Source organism: Azolla caroliniana, unplaced genomic scaffold (genome assembly GCF_043228905.1).
Source record: "Azolla caroliniana isolate FFs.n. ecotype wild unplaced genomic scaffold, voAzoCaro1.0.p SCAF_5, whole genome shotgun sequence".
Lineage (NCBI taxonomy): Eukaryota > Viridiplantae > Streptophyta > Polypodiopsida > Salviniales > Salviniaceae > Azolla > Azolla caroliniana.
Window position 1 is genome coordinate 1,426,146 of NW_028230440.1, and position 17,135 is coordinate 1,443,280.

A 17,135-nucleotide genomic window follows, 5' to 3' on the forward strand; every position below is an offset into this window, starting at 1 on the left:
GGCAACCTTGATGCAGGGTAGTGAAATATGTTGCAACATAATTGGTCTTCTCAATTGTTGTTTCAATCCGAAGTGTTCATTTGGAGAGTGATAATTGGGGGCCTTGCTTTCTTGAAGAAAGGAGTGACAACATGCACATGTTTCTTTTTCATCTATTCAATTGGATGATGATATACATTGTTTCATTCAATGCGCTATTGCGCATGCTATTCAAAAATATTTATTGGAAATAAAGGAAGTTTTGTCTTTCTATTACCTAATGTCTTGACAATAGATCTTTCACAATATGTATGTGCAAATGGGCCACGTATGAGCCAGAAATCAAGACGTAAATCATTTTCCAATTTTTAAGGTTTGGGGGGTCGCAACATAATTGGAATATGCGCCATGTATTAATGTTTGATGGTAGACATTGAGTCAATGCATTCATTATATAGTCGAAACTTGAAAGGCATACTTGCGTGGCAACTGTGGATGCTAGAGCATGTAGGGATTGTTTGATCATGTGGGTAATCGACTTTTTTTATGGCATTGGGGAATGTCCCTCTCCCTTGTAAGGAGGGCAACAATATTGTAATGGTGGCTTTTACATACATATAAATTACAATTAATTTAATTATGCGGTAAACCATAAAAAAGGAGATTTGCCTATGTAAAACATTCCATGCATGTATGTTTGAGAATATTTGTTGTAATTGAGGATGCACATTGTGCCATTTAAAGCGAAATGTCTATCTAGATAGTTCACGATTGCCCAATGTTGTGAATGCAAGCTTGAATATGCTCGAAGGTGGAGTGTTAGTACAATGCAAATCGCGAGCTTGTCATTGAGAAAGTAGAAATAGGTTGAATAATATTTTTGTCTACGTAATAGTAAATCAACTTCAAACCTGCTACCAACTATTATTATCCATCCTTGCATGGAGAGTGGGTGGAGAGTATGGATTTATTGGAGGGAGAGACATCCCTCATAATATTTTTGAATGTGTAAATGGCTAGCTAAAGAATCAAATCAAGAATTCGTGATGTTGTGAGTAGACATGGAGAAGACATATGATTAAAAGAATCACATTCTCATCTAATTGTTGGGCGCGCTCCGAGAAGGGGATAAATATCCCAAATTCTAAAAGGGACAAGGTGGGTGTCGCCCAGGTTGGAAGTTTGCGTCAATGACAAAGAAACACAACAAATCCATAGTGACCAAATGGTTGCCCATGAATTTGGTTTGTTAGATAGGGAATAACATAATTACAAGTATCATGGAATGTTTATAAAATAGTAACACTTAAAAAAATGTTGTCCAAAGAAATGGAATTTAAATGTCAATCTTGCTTTCCTTGGTGAGTAGTCAATGATTGCAATGCTTAGGGCCCTCAAAGCAACCCGAGTGAAATGCATCTGGTGTTGCTTTGTATTCCAGAAACAACAAGCATTAGAGCACTCGAAGCAACCTGAGTGAAATGCACAAGGTGGCACTTTGTGTTCCGGAAACAACAAGCACGATCATCTATATGCAATCATATCCTATATTGTATACATATCATGAAAATCGACTTAGAGCATGTCAAAGAAAGACTCCCCATCCTGCAAGGTCATTCGTGGACCACGCATAGATTCTCTGTGTTGTCTGTAGACACTATATGTGTATTATGTATATATTGTTAGGAACTCTAAGCTAATCCCAACTATATATATCTATATCATATATGTATACACACACATATACATACATACATATATGTGCATATATTGTTAGGAACTCTAAGCTAATCCTTATTCGTCTTAGAGTTCCTAACACACACATACATATACGAGCGCACGCACACACACACACACAATGTATGTATGTATGTATGTATGTATGTATGTATGTATGTATGTTTGCATATGTACATTATACATATATATGTATATGCAGTATGATGGATGGCCTCACTGACTCTGTTTGAGTGCTGGCATAATAATGGCAGCTTCGTTTCTTGTTGTCTTGTTTGAGGAGGGAGAGATGAGTGTTGATCAATCCAGATAATGCTGTGTCAACATGTCACATAGCCTTGCCTTTGGCTTGTCGGTGGAGATCCTCAGAAATCCTTCTCATTTCCGAGACAACCGATCCAGGAAGGTAATCTCTCTCTCTCACTCATTCTCTCTCACTCACACACACACACAAATGATCATCAGACTTACTTGTCTAAGATGTCTGTCTCAATTTTATTTCTTCTTCTTCCTTTTCCTGTTTATCATCGCAGAGAAATCGAAACTCCCCTAATTTCAGACATAGACAGGCTAAATCACCCTTATGGATTGATGGGCAGAATAATCCACCGTGGATGGAAGACCAATTAGGAATCCTTTATTTGAATACAAAGAAATGGTACCATGACACAAACAAAGGTAATGATGACGATAATACAGACAGAGCACATTTCCAAGACCGGAATACTGTTATGCAATTGATGAAGCTCTATGGAAAACAGAGGAATGTGAATGAGGCAAGAAAACTACATTCTGAAATGAAAAAGTTAATACCAAAACAGGATATTTATATAGGCACTGCTCTGCTTAGTATGCTTGCAAAATGTGGTGCTCTCAATGAAGCACGAGAAATATTCGAGAATCTTCCGTATCGGAATATTGTATCATGGAATGCATTGATTGCGGGGTATGCCCAGTATGGTCATTTCGATGCATCTCTTGAATGCTTAAAGCATATGCGCAATGAGGGCATTTCTCCCGATTCTGTTACTTTTAAATGCCTTGTCAAAGGATGTGCAAGCACGGGATCACTTGAGATAGGAGAAGAGATACATGCTGAGGTCAAGAAGCTGGATTTGCTAGAAAAAGACATTGGTTTGGGTACTACCTTGGTGGACATGTATGCTAAGTGTGGGGCACTGGGAAGAGCGCAAGAGTTATTTGAAGAACTTCCTGAGAAGGATGTCGTGTCTTGGAACGTATTGATCTCTGGTTATGCTCACCGTGGAGATGGCAATGCTGCTTTGAATTGCTTTCATAGAATGTCAGACGAGGGTGTCTCCCCAAGCTCTGTGACTTTCATTTCTGCTTTAAAAGCATGTGGAATGGTAGGATCCCTAGAGATGGGACAATTCATACATGAAGAAATTAAGAAGAAAGGTTTGCTAGAAAAAGACATTATGCTAGGCAATACATTAGTGGACATGTATGCCAAGTGTGGTATGCTAGGAAAGGCATTTGCAGTATTTCACAAGCTTCCAAAGCGAGATGTCGTGTCTTGGAATGCTCTCATCACAGGGTATACACAGCATGGCCATGATGATTCAGCTCTGGAATGTTTCAGAGAGATGGTTGACAAGGGCGTTACTCCAAATATTGTAACTTTTACATGTGTTCTAAAGGTTTGTGGAAGCATAGGAGCTCTTGAGATTGGAGAGGAAATCCATATAACAGCCAAGAAACAAACATTATTAGAAAAAGACATCATGTTAGGCAACACATTGGTAGACATGTATGCAAAGTGTGGGGTCCTAGATAAAGCACGGGATGTGTTTGAGGAGATTCCAAAGAGAGATATAGTCTCATGGAATGCCTTAATAGCTGGGTACGCTCAAATGAGTCAAGCAAATAGAGTTTTTTGTTTATTCCATAAAATGAGGAAAGACGGCATTGTGCCAGATGCGGTTACTTTCCTCATCCGGTTAAGTGTATGTAGTCATGCAGGCCTTGTGGATGAGGCAGCTGATACTTTTGATGATCTATGTGATGGTTATCATCTTACTCCTTTATTACAACACTATACGTGTATGATTGATATATTTGGTCGTGCCGGATGCTTTGACAAAGCTATTGCTATCCTTGACAAAGTGCCATCTCTCGATTATCTTCCGCTATTATTGGCAATGCTAGGGGCTTGTCGCAAATGGGCAAATGTAGAACTTGGAAGATGGAGCTTTGAGAAAGTAATGGAGTTGGATGGGAAGTGTACACCAGCATATGTTTGCATGAGAAATATATATGATGCAGCTGGCATGCATGTAGAGGCAGCGAAACTCGAATCCTCTCGAAGAACGATACGGGGATGTTGTCAGTGGACCAATGTGAATGGAAATGTTCATTCATTTATTGGAGGCGAAATGATTCATCACCAAAGTGCATGCATCTATGCAAAGCTTGAAGACATTAAGCAAAAGCTTATACAAAATGGATATTCTCTGCCTTTATGTTGGTCACAGCAACACCTTCCAGTTGCCAATGAGAAAGATATGTTGTGTAATCATAGCGAGAAGCTGGCTATTGCATGTGCCCTTCTTAATACACAGGAACGAATACCTATACATGTAACAAAGAATATGGGTGTATGTGTTGACTGTCATCATGTCACATCACTCATATCACAGATAGAGAGAAGAAAGGTCTATGTGCAAGCAGGAAACCGAATTCACATCTTTGAGGATGGGAGATGTACATGTAGAGATCGATAAGATTCCATTTGTAATATTAGAACCCAATTGTAGATGTATCATGATTCTTTCCTCGATGTTAAAAACCAATTCTTAGATGTGTCATGTAATGCGTTAAGAAGCAGATTCTTGCATTCCATGATAAATTTTGGGCTCATCATTTTGATTTTGATTTGTGGGCACTGAGATCTACATAGTTGGAACTTTTCCCATTCAAGTGAAAACGTAAATGGAATCAACAGATGCAAGTTTGCAATTAGCCAGTAAACCTTTAAAATTCATGGGAGATATCCACCCATAAGAGAAAGCTCAGATTTGTTGCATCTTCAATATTCCTTTAAAGGATAACATGCTTAAAAATATTAGGGCATAGAAATATTTCATTTGATAGCCTTCAATATAGGTGTTGTCCATGAAATGGATCTGTTCTGTAGTGGACGTTGTTGATCCTCTTTGCCAGCTACCTCTTCACGGTTATTCTTCAACAGTTCTCATGTTGGAGAAGGATTGATAGCAAAGATCTATCCAATATAATAATAGTGTGGACATCATTGATCCATTTTGTTAACCATCTTTTCATGGTTATTCAACCATTCTCGTCTTGTACACTGATTCTAAGTAATGCTGAACCTTGAACAGTGATATGTCATGGATATCGATTATGTCATCATTGCTTAAGACCACTGCTGCCAACCAGCGTCATTGTTCAACAGTTCACTTCTTCTCCATGGTGATGCCCAGCCTTGTAAAAAATGGTGATGCCACTAAATGTCATAATTTCTTGTATCTTCTCAATTCCTGAGTAGCTTCTCCAGCAAGTTAAAACGCCTTTGCTTAATAGCTCAGATAGAATAAAATGACTTTACTATGTTTCCACGTGCCGATCATCCTCCATAAACCTCTTTTGTATGAATAATCCTTGGAATATAGTTGTAGATGAGTTAGTTTCTATACTTGATAAGTCAGTTTGTAAATTTGGATGTTGGCAGATCCTATCTCTAGTTAACTTAGCAACAATGAATCAGTGGATTATTTTTCATATTTATTATAATTTCCTAATCAAAATAAGTTCTTGCAGTAATCAAAATAATCACAAAAACTGAAAATTTATTTGGTTTCGGTATAAAAAGTGACTTAGCTCTCTTTTCACTGAAAGTGATCGAGGGACATCTTGTGATTCCAGTTATTCAAGGATAACAAACTTCATACATGAGATAAGAATAACTTGATAACAAAAATATAAAATTTAAGAGAAATTGTGGTAATTTGATGACAACTAATTGAAAGACATAGATTACGTTTTAAGTGGAATCTTTGTAAAAATGAACACATCTTGGTAGGATTACTAGAGTTTTCCATCCTCGCAACACCCCTAGTTACATGAAGGTCTTAATCCAGGTACCAAACCACATCAATTCAGTTTTCTTTGGAGCAGACACTCACATTAATAAAGCATTGCTAACACCCATTCACATGATCGAGCATTCTAAATAGTAACTGTGCATTGTGAATCATCAATAATCTTGAAAGAAGGCAATAACAAAATGTTTAAAGATAAACAATAAAAAACATTCCTCAAATGCCATCAATCCTACAAGATTAGGTAATTTTCTCATTTTTATAACATTAGCAATTACAATGATGCTTAACCAGGTGAAGTCTGAAATTTTCTTTCTCAAATTTATTTTGTTTCATTAATGAAGTCTTCTCATCTGTTTTACTAACAAAAACTCATAGCAACACAAATTTTCTTCTTCATCATCTTTATCATGATTTCCTCTTTGGGAACAGTAACTGTTGCCACAAAGGTGTAGTAGGTTGGCTACATATGAACAAGATGCTCTTGGCATGAAACAATAATTGTTTGGCAGTTGGTACATTGAGTTGGATCACAACATCTGAACACATTAATGTGGTTCAGCATAGAATGATGGTTACTTTACTACCACAACCATCATTCGGAAAGTATTGGGAATGGAATTCATAAGAGAAAATAAACACATTCTGCCCAGATTACACAAAACCATGAGCACTAACTAAGGGCTCAGAGCTTTACTATTTAGCCCAGTATTAAGTATTAAGGATTGCAAATTAACATCATAAAAGTTAGCACCTACTATTGGGTCAAAAAAATCCTACCTACATTGACAAAGTCACACATTAGGTATGTAGGTTGATAGATCAATACCACAGGGTAAAAACTCGTTTAAACCAAAAAATAATGCACATTAGAACCCTTCAAAAATAAAATAAACTACAAATCATTTCCTTCCAGCTAAAGAAATATTGATCACAAAGTCAAAATGTTAATATATCTCTGTTTTGATATGGCAAAGTTCCATATGTTTTGGTCAACATTTCCAGCCGTTCTTACCACAAGTTGCGGTATCATCTCTCAAATGGGGCACAAAATTTTAAACTAAGAATATTAGTCCCGACCACGCAGATTCACTACCTTACCGATAGCAACAGTTTTTCCTGCATACAGCAAAGAGAAATAAAATTATAAGCACCCATAAGTATTTAAGCACAAAAGTTCTACATTTTAATTTTATTAACTGGATATCCCATGTCCGGTTGATATAACAAACACAGTTCCTGCGTGCACCCTATGAGAAGCCACGATCAAGTAATATATACGCATCACCTTAAAACCACAATTATACTGTGAAAGACAATGAAATATAGTTCATCATGACATGGATGGGATGCTCCACACACAATATAGACATCACAACATATAATGCTTGGTAACATCAAGCATGCAATAAATATAACCATGGATTTTCTTTTAACCTTAAAGCTTGAATTTTCTTAATTGTTGAAGTTGGGTTCACTTATATTAGAGCTTTACAACTCCAGCAAATTCATGACAAGCTTATCAAATTGCAATAGCATAGTTATCTTCAAATGCAAAGAAACCAAATATCTCACCTTCATCACGAAGTGTAAACCGACCTAACTGTGGGAAGTCATCAAAACGCTCGACACAAATGACATCGTTTACCTGTGCACATTTTTCGCATTAACCACCACAGAAACCGAAATCTGGATAAAGGGACTGGAGAATTTCAAATCCTGATATTTACCTGAATGCGAACAACCACCACAGCTCCCATCTTCACGAATAATAGTTTCTTCTTCATAGGTTTTTTAGTTTTCGGATCAATCTCCTGCAAGAGCTCAATGATCTCACACTCTTCCACTACGGAATGGATGTGAAGTACAGCTTTGTACCCAGCTGTAAATATAGCCTGCCCCCAAAGCAAAAAGTCAAATCAAGTGAAAGATGACAATGAATGAAATGCATTAACGCACATATAGAATCTGTGATTGATATCCAATACAAAAGGGCTATAAACTTACTTTATGGTCCAAAAGTTCCAATATTTGCAGTTGGGCATCAAATTCAACCACGGTAGGAATAGGCCTGTCTGTATATAAGAAAAAAGGATTAAGTTTAATGTATTTTTCCACAATCTTCAAAATATTTAGTGTCTACAATAGTTACCAATGCTAGAGAGTACAAATCCTGGCAAGATATCCTCCTCTTCAATGCCAGCTAGCCTGATCCTCAGATTCTCCCCTGGCTTAGCAAACCGAGCTTCATCACTATCTCTGAGTATAGTTACCACCTTGACACTGGCCTAATGTAATTGCAAAGGATTGCAAAGGATAAATCAATATGGGGTTTAACTATAAGCATTAAGAATTATAAGAATTAGCTAATTGTCTTACCTTGTTTGGCATCACAACTAAATTGTCACCTCGTCGAACAGTCCCAGACTCAATCTTCCCCATCACTACTGTTCCCATATCTCTAAATTTGTCTATAAGAGGCATTCTGAGTTAAAAGAAACAACTGTGAGAAATCAAATGATGACATTTTTTTGTAGAGAGGTTGAAAGAAAAGTCATCTGCCCATCAGAGAGCATAGAAAGCGATACATCTTAACAATCTAGAGAAAGTGATACATGCAGGAAAGAAAATAAGAAACCTCAAATTACGATTCCACAAAGTCTCAACATCAACTTTATTGTGGTTTGAGTCTGCAACTTAAATGTGGTTGGACGTATTCCCCAACACAATCCATCTTCATGATGATAAACCAATGCAGTAAACTAGATATATTTCAGGAATAATAACTAAAGCTAAAGGATTTATAATAAGCCTATATATGATAGTCGAGGCTTATTTTTTGGAAGAATTAACAATCTTGTTAGACATTATTTACTCACTCATTTGAAATCTCTCCCATCAATGGGTCCTTTCAGAATAACAAAATACTTGCAACCCCAATTTTGTAAGCATTATTTAACTTAAAAGCATCCACCTTCCATTGAATCAATATCATCAAGCGTAAAATTAATGTATACTTTACCAGTCTAATTTCAAGTAAAAGCTTACCTAAAAGGAGCAGTTGGATCTCTAACTGGAAGTTCAATTTTATCCAAAGCTTCAAAAAAGCAAGGGCCCTCCCACCACGGACACAATGTTTTAGGCATTCTTTCCTTCATGTTGGATCCTAAAAGCCCTGAAATGGGAAGAAACAATACATCTGCACATAAAAAAGTTGTTTATTTCGTCAGTTCTTAGCAACCCATGCGTTGAAAATGTCCAGAGGAAATCTTGAAATGTGTTTACTGCATGGAAAGACCTCTTTTGACATTGTAGCCACATGACTTCAAGAAGGGGGAAATTTTCTTTTCTATCTCGTCAAACCTGTAAATGTGATAATAGAACACATTATCCAACTCCTCAGAAACCTGTAAAATTATCGAATGCACATCACTAAGCGAATAAAATGGTAACTCCTAAATACCTTTCTTTTTCCCATTGAACTGAAGGATCATCCATTTTGTTAACCACCACCAAGAGTTTGGATACTCCAAGTGTTTTTGCAAGTTGAGCATGTTCTCTCGTCTGGCCACCGCGCTCAAAACCAGTCTCAAATTCACCTTTTCTAGCAGATATAACCTAAAACACAACAACTTTGAGCTACAAAAGAATGAGCTAAAAGATAATGCAGTATGAATTAGACATATTGACGTACCAAGACACCAATATCTGCCTGGGATGCCCCACTGATCATGTTTGGCACATAGTTTTTATGCCCCTGAGATTGGTCACAAAATATGTTCAACATCTTCACAGTATCAAAAATCATAATTTGCTAATAAGTTCTGAAAGAAATAAAGTCTTAGGCCTGTAGAAAGCATAAAGTCAACAAATACAATATATTAAGAAGACTACCGGAGCATCCAAAATTGTAAAACGCCTCTGCTCCGTCTCAAAGCTTGCTCGTCCAACCTCCACTGTGATACCCTGATTTGCAGAAACCCAGAAATTAAGGATCACCAGACGAGAAGTGGTAAAGATCACCACCAGTGGAAAAGTGGGACAACATACCTTAGCCCTTTCCTCCTCATTAGTATCCATGATGTAGGCCATATACCTTTACAGAAAGAAGGTCATTTTCAAATAGTCAGCTAGCTGTATGCAAGATTTAAATATGCTTCATTTACATGCTAGTGAATCACAATACGATATCAACCATCCACAACAGTACAGATTAGAATTAAAGAATTACATGCAAAAACAACTACGAACAGATCAAACTATTATTAACATTGTTACCATAAAAATTAGTATAAATATTCGGGAAGGTACCATTTAAAATTAGTCTAACAGAGGTTTCCCTGTCTAGAAAGTGAGGAATAAGGAAATGAGCTCAATGAATATATAAATTTAAATCAATAAATTGACCTCAGGGAGGTACCATTTCGTCATTAGTAGCCAGCAATAAAAACCTAAGAGGGAAAGAGATGAAAACAAACAATAAAGACAAGAAACAAATTTCATCAAGATTTATTAACTATCTCACTCATGCTCTATAGTATGGACTGCTCTATATCCTATGATACTCATTGCCGCTCACAATCAAAAATATTCTTAAATTACACAAAAATCATAGAGGAATCGCTGGGATTTGGCATATACAATATTTGAAATTAAGAGATAGAAATGCAACAAATTAAGAAACATCCTGTATACAGACATAAAATCATATGGACTCTCTTAGTACATGGATTACTGAATCAAACCTTAATGAAGCATAGATTACTTTCACCTGGATGGATGCTATGGGTAATGATATATCTTCAGGAGTAGAAGAGATGCATTAAATATATTAACCACCACATAAGCTTCTGATCTGATACGATCGCAAAAGAGATGCTATGCTGGTGGTAAAATAAAGGATCTGGATTTTGGAAATGTAGTATTTTGTTTCTTTAAGTTGCCATAAGATGCCAGAAACGAGGAAATGCAATCCTCAAACGTATAAATATACATATGTAAAAGTTCATATATAAATGAAAGAAACATTTGCATATTTAAAGCTTTAATATTCTAAACACACATATTTCTTGAACTTCAGGAAGTCCATTAATAGAATGATACTAACCAAACTGTAAAATTACAAAGCCATGAAGGAGGCACATAAGAAAAGTATATTTCCTCGCAGTAAACAAAGAAAGAAGCAAAAAGACTTAAACAGAGGTGAACCCGAGTGGGGCACAGACTCAGAAAGAACAAAGAAAACTTGGCTGTTTCTCCCAGGCCAGAAATGGAATTCATATAATGATGAATTATCAGAAACTAGATTTCCAGCATGATAAACCTTACATTAACTGTACATCAGTGACACCAAATGGCTAAGGTTAATAGAATTTAGAGGATGTTGTGCATCAAACTGCAATTCGACCTCTAACGAAATAACCAGGATAAGTTGATTTGGTATGTCGAGCAAGACCACATATCTCACAATAAGAATCACTCAAGCTTTGAGAAAGAACATAGTTCCACAAAATAATAGAATCTAAAATAGCCTCAGTAAGATGCACAAACCAGCTCTCTCTGTTCTTGTCCTTGGCTTCTCTCTCGTATTTTTGAATGGTCCTCTCATCCACCATGTTAGTTAAATACAGTATCTGGCCACCTATAGTTGACTTTCCAGCATCTGCAAACCAGAATGTGGCATAACTAATACAATCAAAGTAATTATATTTCCAACTAAGCTAACTCTGTGTCACCAAATGCAAAGTTATGAAGACTGAGGAGGGCATGGCAACATGATATGCGAGGAGGGGTGGGGCAATTCCAAAGATGTTCAGATGAGTCATACATACCGACATGGCCGATGAACACAACATTCAAGTGCTGCTTGTCTTCTGCAACCACCTCTTCTGGTTCTTCGTTTGTAGCTATCAAATGAAATTCTTTTAGTCACCACTATCCATTAGGAAAATACATCTTGATTCCAGAAAGAAAAAACTGCATCCATCTAATGCCCAAAAGATTATCTTACCTGGGTCATCCCCTAAACTAACGGTATTAAGAGAAGCAGAAACATGCTCGACTGGATCTGTACAAGGAAAGTTAAGCAAAATAAAAAAACAAAGCTCCAAAGAAGAATAGAGCCACAATTTCTTATATCAAAATCTAACACACTCTAGGATCTATATGGAAGCCTGCAATAAAAACCCTTTCTTTCAACAGAAGAATCATGCACTATAACATAGAAAAAACTGTATTTTAGCAACAAATGACTGTATTGTATTAACCTTTAGATGGAGAATCGTCCACGGAGGCATGACCGTCTCCTTCTTGGACTGATAAGACTTCCGCAGTGATCACAGGATCATGATGAGCATTTGGATCGCGGATTGCAGAAGGAGGATCGGGGTGAATAGACCCAACGGCATCAGCGACAACAATTTGAGCGGGTTCAGGAACAGGAACTTTGGGAGCAGGATCGGGAGGAATGGAAGGAGAAGAAGACGAAAAAGAAGAGGAAGAGGAAGAGGCGTATGTAGGCTTAAAGGTAGGTGCGGAAGGGTTGAAAGCCGCAGCTGCAGGATTGAAGCTGAAGGAAGGTGCGTTGGCGTTAAGGCGGGAAGCCAAAGTGGGGAGGGGAGCAGGAGGAGCAGGAGCAGGAGCAGGAGGGAGAGCTTCGTCCTCCCAAGAATCGAGTTCCGCCATAGCCAAACCCTTAGCCTTGCCCTGCCTTCGGCAACAGAGTACAAAATAACTTTATTTAACTCAATATTTCTTCTTCTTCTTCTTCTTCTTCTTCTTCCTTCCTACATTTGCAAATTATTTTTCCCGTGTTTATTTTGTGGCCGCATTCTTTATTTATTATTACCCTAGGGCACACACACACACACACACACACACACAGAAACTAGGAGTATACACTACTACAGTCTACTACTTTTCATGCACATGACATAAGCCCACACACACCCATCACACATCACAACCCGACACACATCCCCGTCCGCCCGCCCGCCCATTCTGTATGCTATGGGTCTTGCATTGTTCCACCTGGTTTCTACAGGACTCCAATACCACCACAATGCACGTTCACGGAACTATATTGACCTAACCCAACCGTCTTCGACTCGAACCTTTTGCTCATGTATGGCTTGTAGTATAAGACCTCATTTGAGGAGAATCTAAGTGTTGGCTCTGGTGCGTTTGTGCTTAGAATCTAACTTCTACTTGGAAACCTCAAGATGATAATGAGATTTCAACCATGCAATACACATGAAAACACAACAAGTATGACTTTTGATACTATATAAGAAACATCTAATAAGCATAGGCATGTGGGAGTGATATTATACATGAAAGAACTTGTCAAGTGTAAACATTGAGAACCATAATCTCACGTTGATCTCTATGCAAAAAAAAAAACCCTCAAGGTCTCAATTCAAAACAAAGAGTCGTCCTTAACAAAAAGGTTGGTAGCAAGTTGCAACTATAAATTTTCTTGCTCACAACCTTGTCCTCACAAACAAGCACTAGATATGCATGTGTGCATGCCACAATGCTTGATATATATTCACTCAACGACATGAATGCGATATCCATATGGTACACTAGTCAATATTATAGGATGATTAGATGGACACAAGTTGGTCATGTTATGGAAGTGAGCTTCCGTTCTAGCCTAGGTCATCACACTGCATGGTTTTCATTTTTCTTGGCAGAACTCATCTCCATTGCACTTTGTAATCTTGGAGACATTAATCATGCAACTGTAAAGAATAATGTGATCTAAATGTGGAAACAAGTGCATGAATGATTAATGTTAAAAACAAGCCAATAAGGCATGACATGTGTGCTGATTGGGTTGTAAATTATTTATTCACCATTTTCATTTCAATTGACCTTACCCATTACTAATCTCACAAAACAGCTACTTCACATACAATAAGAAACTTTCTTGTCAATTAACTCTCATCAGATACTAGTATTGGTAAATCAGAATTTATAATTTGTGATACAGCAAACTAAGCAAAAGGGAACAGTTGATAATTTAATCATTCCGCGGAACTCATTTCTCAAGCTAGAAGCAAAACACTATTTCTTGTGATGGTTGCTTAAAAAAACACAGAGCATCCCATAACACTGGCAACACGTCAAGCCTCAGAATTGCCTCCTTTAAATAAAAAAGTATCCAACACGTTTTGCCAAAAAAGTCATCAAGTTTGTACCCTACACTATGGTCATCAATTAGACTTTGTCACAAGATGTTCCATTTTCTTCCCACTATCAAAACCACTTCTATATACACACGCATTAATCCTAACAAATGCTGCGACAAAACCCCAATCATTAGTTGGTAATAAGGGATAATTATCTTCAAGTGAAATGGCATTATATTCAATGGTTTCTAACAGGGCAGTCTTGGTACTGCACATTAGTTCTTTACCACAACTCTAGATTTGTTCCTCAACACAACCCCATTCCATCTATATCAGTCAATTCCTCCTCTTAACCTCAAACGATACTGAATGTAGCCAATAAAATTTACCATCCTCGCTGCAATGAGACCATTGGACAGGAAAGTCAAGATAAAGATAATGCCATGGCAGAAAATCTAGTTTTAGTTGGTTTTAAAAAATACAATAGATCAACAAGGCATTATTCCTACCAATAGCATGGTGCTTCAAACAAACGTTTGCAAAATGCTTTCAGTGCCCCTGCGAGCCTGAGAGCATATATAGATGCACAAAATACATAAAAATTAATAATACTAAAACATATTTGTCCTTCGGGTGATTGATAGCAATCACATTGAAATTCATAATTATGTGCCTTGCTCCCACTCAAAGAGGAGGAATTCAAGGCTGTTTCAGCATGCTCAGAAACTGATGGCGATCAATCTTCCAGAAACACCTGCAACCATGAAGAGGCTAAAGATAAAAGCTTCATGGTTCAAATCAGAAGAGTCTAGTATTAGATTCACGCTCTCATTAAGATTTAGAATGGTTTTCGGTCAGTTCTAAAATCTTATAAAAACACTGTTTCCTGTCCATGCTTTAAGCTAGAAGTAAGACATAATAACATCACTTTAATGCCTTTTTATCAACTCAAATTCCTGCCAACATCATTTCCATTCTTTATGCTAAAAAATGAGGTTGACACGTATATTGAAGTCCCGCCATTGAATACAACACACAGTACTGTAGCTGAGTTCCACAATTATTTAATTTATCTCTGTTATTAGACCTCTTCAAACATTACCCCCTACTTCTAAGGCTCACCGTTCATGTTACACAATCAAAAACCTTGAGACTTCCTTGATTGACTTTGAAGATTCCCAACCAAGCATTGTGGAAATACTCATCTCCTTGAATTTTTCTAGTATGAGGTAACAGAAATGCTAACAGACTGTATTTCATATCAGTAATCGGTGCTACTTCTTATCGCATGTGATCCTAGAACTTAAAAAAGTAGAAAGAACTTACATTTTCTCCAACAAAAGCTAGGCAACTTAATGTCCCTGTCCTTCCACTACCAGAGATAGCTGGAAAACAACAGGAGCTAAAGGATCCCAATCATGCATAATGCTCCTGTTGCATTCATCAGGATGAGCCTGGCGTCAGTCAGAATCGTCATAAGTATCTTCATTGTCTGAGATGTCATCAAAGGTCCTCATGTCGAGCTGATAACGAAGAATGCCACCAATTCCACCAAATCCTCTACAAAACTGTGATCCTTCCTGAGACCTGTTAGTGACAAACTCAAGTGTACAACCGAACCTCTTATACTCATTTGCAAACCATTCTAGCAGTGATGTCTTCTCTTGAACCTCGAGCTCAGCACCTGATCCAGGATCGCGGAAGTTGGATTGATCAGATTCTTGTTCCTTAGTTAGATGCTTGATCACAATCTCTGCTGTGACTGCGTTCTTCAGCACGTAACGGTTCACATCTAGATTCTCCCAAACAATCAACGTCTCCACAGCACCCATTTCAAGAGCTTTCAGAGTATCTTCGATTCCAAATACGTATTTACCCGTGTCTTGACTGATCTCTTCAAAGTACTTACCAATCAGACGCTTCTCTTGGATGAACTTCACGTTGGCTAAAACCTCCGCTGAGAGCTCAATGGCCTGATTGAATCCATTCTCCCCACCATACGAAACATCTACAACCTTCAAAATCTTCACTTGCAAGCGAGGATCAAACATGTCAGACTGGCTAAGCTCTGTCTTGAAATCAGCAGATCCAGCCAGAATAAGGCCAGACACATTAGGCTGGCTCGTGGCGGGATTTATGAAGAACTGCGTCGAGAGCTCCGCAGTCTTCCTAACATAGTTATGGCGTTTCTCCATTCGAAGGCGTGCAAAACGAAGAGCAGATTGGCCTCCTCGACCGTGTTTCTTGGGAAGATCAACGGTAAACTTGTGGAGAATCTCACGAGTGTTTCCACTCAGAGTGCCAAACAGAGCACCATTACCATCCATGACAATGAAGCCAAACTTGTCATCAGATTCGAGCAACTCGTTGAGAGCTTCGGTGTGGAACTTGTTGTCACAGAGGTAAAGAGAGGCATTGATAGGCTTGAAGGGCTCAAAATCGATGGTTACCTTCTTCTCCTTGCCATCATCAGTGACGATGGTGCCGGTGTAGAGCACGAGGCCGTTGGGGGGCACTTTGTTGTAGAGTTTGAGGCGCTGCTGAGCAGATGTGATGGCACCAAGGACAGACTGACGATTGACCCTGTTCTTGATGTTCGATGCGGTGCCGAATTCATCACCGAGCATCTTTGCGACCCGGGCGACCTGATCTCGAGGGGGCATAATGAGGGAGATCATGCTGGTTCCATTGCCGCGAGCAGACTCGAGGCCTTTGATAAGCTTCTTGATCTTCCATATCTCGATATTGTAGTCAGTGTCACCACCTGAGGTTCCGCCTCCGCCTCCGTTCTCCGCCATGGCCGACAGTAGAAGAGAGGAGGAGAGATTCCTGTGTTTCGGAGACTCTGCGCTGCCTTCTGCAGAGAAAGCAGGAAATGCAGAGGAGGAGGAGGGCGAGAAGGAAGACGCAGGACTGCTAGGGTTTCGATTCTTATAGTTGAGAGGTCCTGGTGTGAAGGCGCCCTTAAAACAGGCACATGTGACCATAACACATAAATCAATACACATACATACATAAAAAGCAAAGGAAAAGCAAAGGAGACACTAGAGACGACCTGAACTCAACTTAGAGTCCCATGTCCAAAACTCGGAGTCACTTCCCTGCCTTCCATGTCACCTTCCATCGTCCATTTTTCCTGCCCTACCCCACCCAACTGCCCGAATATCTCGAAGCAATACAATGCACACACATAGACACATTT

The 17,135-nt window shown here is 38.4% G+C and overlaps 2 protein-coding genes and 1 pseudogene across 3 annotated transcripts; 1 reads left to right on the top strand and 2 right to left on the bottom strand.

Moving 5' to 3' along the window:
• The first annotated feature begins 1,934 nt into the window (after nt 1-1,934).
• LOC147863523 (putative pentatricopeptide repeat-containing protein At3g13770, mitochondrial) lies at nt 1,935-4,539 on the top strand. The gene is made up of 2 exons (XM_087319259.1): nt 1,935-2,122; nt 2,250-4,539. Exons 1-2 carry the CDS (start codon nt 2,042-2,044, stop codon nt 4,458-4,460), a joined length of 2,292 nt encoding a protein of 763 aa, XP_087175385.1. The 5' UTR covers nt 1,935-2,041; the 3' UTR covers nt 4,461-4,539.
• Nucleotides 4,540-6,644: 2,105 nt separating this feature from the next.
• Nucleotides 6,645-12,512, bottom strand: LOC147863524 (Translation elongation factor EF1A/initiation factor IF2gamma family protein). Its single transcript, XM_087319776.1, has 16 exons — nt 12,065-12,512; nt 11,809-11,865; nt 11,630-11,704; nt 11,349-11,460; nt 9,849-9,894; nt 9,693-9,764; nt 9,493-9,555; nt 9,262-9,416; nt 9,097-9,161; nt 8,847-8,997; nt 8,178-8,283; nt 7,951-8,086; nt 7,806-7,873; nt 7,529-7,693; nt 7,374-7,446; nt 6,645-6,917 (listed from the first exon to the last, which is right to left on the bottom strand). The coding sequence occupies exons 1-16, from the start codon at nt 12,480-12,482 to the stop codon at nt 6,868-6,870; spliced, it is 1,812 nt and encodes a 603-aa protein (XP_087175902.1). The 5' UTR covers nt 12,483-12,512; the 3' UTR covers nt 6,645-6,867.
• A 1,851-nt stretch (nt 12,513-14,363) lies between these two features.
• On the bottom strand, nt 14,364-16,920 carry LOC147863525 (eukaryotic peptide chain release factor subunit 1-3 pseudogene; annotated as a pseudogene). The gene is made up of 2 exons (XR_015529767.1): nt 15,260-16,920; nt 14,364-14,687 (listed from the first exon to the last, which is right to left on the bottom strand). The product of XR_015529767.1 is annotated as a eukaryotic peptide chain release factor subunit 1-3 pseudogene (transcript).
• Nucleotides 16,921-17,135: the final 215 nt, after the last annotated feature.

Excerpts from the sequence above, each read along its gene's own strand:
- LOC147863523 (XM_087319259.1), top strand. The coding sequence starts at position 2,042 with ATGTCACATAGCCTTGCCTTTGGCTTGTCGGTGGAGATCCTCAGAAAT. Across the intron at positions 2,123-2,249 it reads GAGACAACCGATCCAGGAAG|AGAAATCGAAACTCCCCTAA; the intron begins GTAATCTCTCTC and ends TTATCATCGCAG.
- LOC147863524 (XM_087319776.1), bottom strand. The coding sequence starts at position 12,482 with ATGGCGGAACTCGATTCTTGGGAGGACGAAGCTCTCCCTCCTGCTCCT. Across the intron at positions 9,417-9,492 it reads AGGCAGATATTGGTGTCTTG|GTTATATCTGCTAGAAAAGG; the intron begins GTACGTCAATAT and ends GTTGTGTTTTAG. Across the intron at positions 8,087-8,177 it reads TAGTTGTGATGCCAAACAAG|GCCAGTGTCAAGGTGGTAAC; the intron begins GTAAGACAATTA and ends CAATTACATTAG.